Consider the following 1,745-nt stretch of genomic DNA (forward strand, 5'->3'; position numbering starts at 1 on the left):
ATGAAGTTGAACCCTAGCAAATGTGCTTTTGGAGTATCATCAAGGAAATTCCTTGAATTTATGGTCTCCCATAAGGGAATTGAAGCGAATCCTGACAAAATTCAAACAATACTGGACATGAAGCCTCCGCAAAATACCAAAGAAATCCAATCCCTCATTAGACGAGTTGTTGCACTTAACAGGTTTGTCTCTAAAGCCACTGACAAATTTTTTCCATTTCTTAAGGTTCTTAAAAAAGCATTTGAATGGACCAATGAGTGTCAGAAAGCTTTCGAAGATCTGAAGGTGTATCTTACCATGGCTCATTTTCTAAGTTCGTCCGTGGTGGGAGAAAAGTTGTATTTGTACTTGGCAGTCACCCCGCATACCGTGAGTTCAGCATTGATAAGAGAAGAAGATAAAGTGCAAAGACCTTTGTACTATACAAGTAAGGCATTAAGGGGAGCGAAAAGACGATATCCACAAATGGAGAAATTAGCCTTCGCATTGATAACTGCTTCCAGGAAGCTAAGGCATTATTTCCAAGCACATGTCATTAATGTCATGACAGATCATCCGCTCAAGAAGGCAATGAACAGACTGGAAGCTGCAGGAAGATTGATCTAGTAGGCTGTAGAGCTCAGCGAGTTTGACATTAGATATCAACCAAGGCATGTCATAAAAGCTCAAGCCTTAGCAGATTTCATTGCGGAGTTTACCCCAAATCATGATGAGACGGAAAACAGTAAGAGATGGGTTGTCCCTGTGGATGGTTTATCTACATGGCACGCAGGAGGAATTGATGTGGTCCTACAATCCCCGGAATTGGATAAACTGAAACACAAAGTTCGTTTGCAGTACCAAACAACTAATAATGAAGTCGAGTATGAAACCCTCCTCAAAGGGCTAGAATTGGCTAAGTCTATGGAAGCCAAGTCCATACTCGTCTTGAGGGATTCTCAGTTGATTATGGGCCAAGTGAATGGGATATATGAGGCTAAGGAAGAACGAATGAGGAAATACCATAGTAGGGTGATGCGCCTTATGAAAAGATTTGAAGAAGCTGACTTCGTTCAAATCCCAAGGGAGGAGAACATGGAAGCTGATACCATAGCAAAAGAAGCCTCAACAAATGAATCCATGGACGAATTTGATGAGATTCAGTATATGCCAAGTATAGATATCCTAGAAGTACAACAGGTAGAGAGTAGAGGAAATTGGATGACCCCGATTGTATCATACCTGAAAGACGGACGACTTCCAGAAGAGAAAGATGAAGCCAGGAAGTTGAGGGTACGATCGATTAGGTATGTTCTTATGGACGAGGTGCTATACAAAACAGGTTTTTCTCAGCCTTATCTTAAATGCTTGGCTCCGGACGAAGCAAACTACGTATTGAGAGAAGTTCATGAAGGAGCATGTGGCAATCACTCAGGAGCTAGGTCACTTGTCCGTAAGGTCGTCCGTGTGGGGTATTATTGGCCAAATATGTAAGCTGATTCTAAAGCATACGTCAAGGTCTGCGACCAATGCCAACAATTTAGCAATGTCCCCAGACAACCATCAGAGTACCTCACCCCGATGATGGCACCGTGGCCCTTTGCACAATGGGGACTAGACATTTTGGGTCCCTTCCCACTAGGCACAAGGCAGATGAAATTTCTAGTGGTGGGCATTGATTATTTCACCAAATGGGTGGAAGCTGAACCGTTAGCAAATATAACATAACAGAATGTTAAAAATTTCGTGTGGAAGAATATTGTGTG

At 42.3% G+C, this 1,745-nt stretch overlaps 1 protein-coding gene across 1 annotated transcript; it reads left to right on the forward strand.

The window, feature by feature from the left end:
* On the forward strand, positions 1–1,473 carry LOC126728170 (uncharacterized). Its single transcript, XM_050434037.1, has 2 exons — positions 1–567; positions 610–1,473. Exons 1-2 carry the CDS (start codon positions 1–3, stop codon positions 1,471–1,473), a joined length of 1,431 nt encoding a protein of 476 aa, XP_050289994.1.
* Positions 1,474–1,745: the final 272 nt, after the last annotated feature.

The sequence above is a fragment of the Quercus robur genome, chromosome 5 (assembly GCF_932294415.1).
Source record: "Quercus robur chromosome 5, dhQueRobu3.1, whole genome shotgun sequence".
NCBI classification, from domain to species: Eukaryota; Viridiplantae; Streptophyta; class Magnoliopsida; order Fagales; family Fagaceae; genus Quercus; species Quercus robur.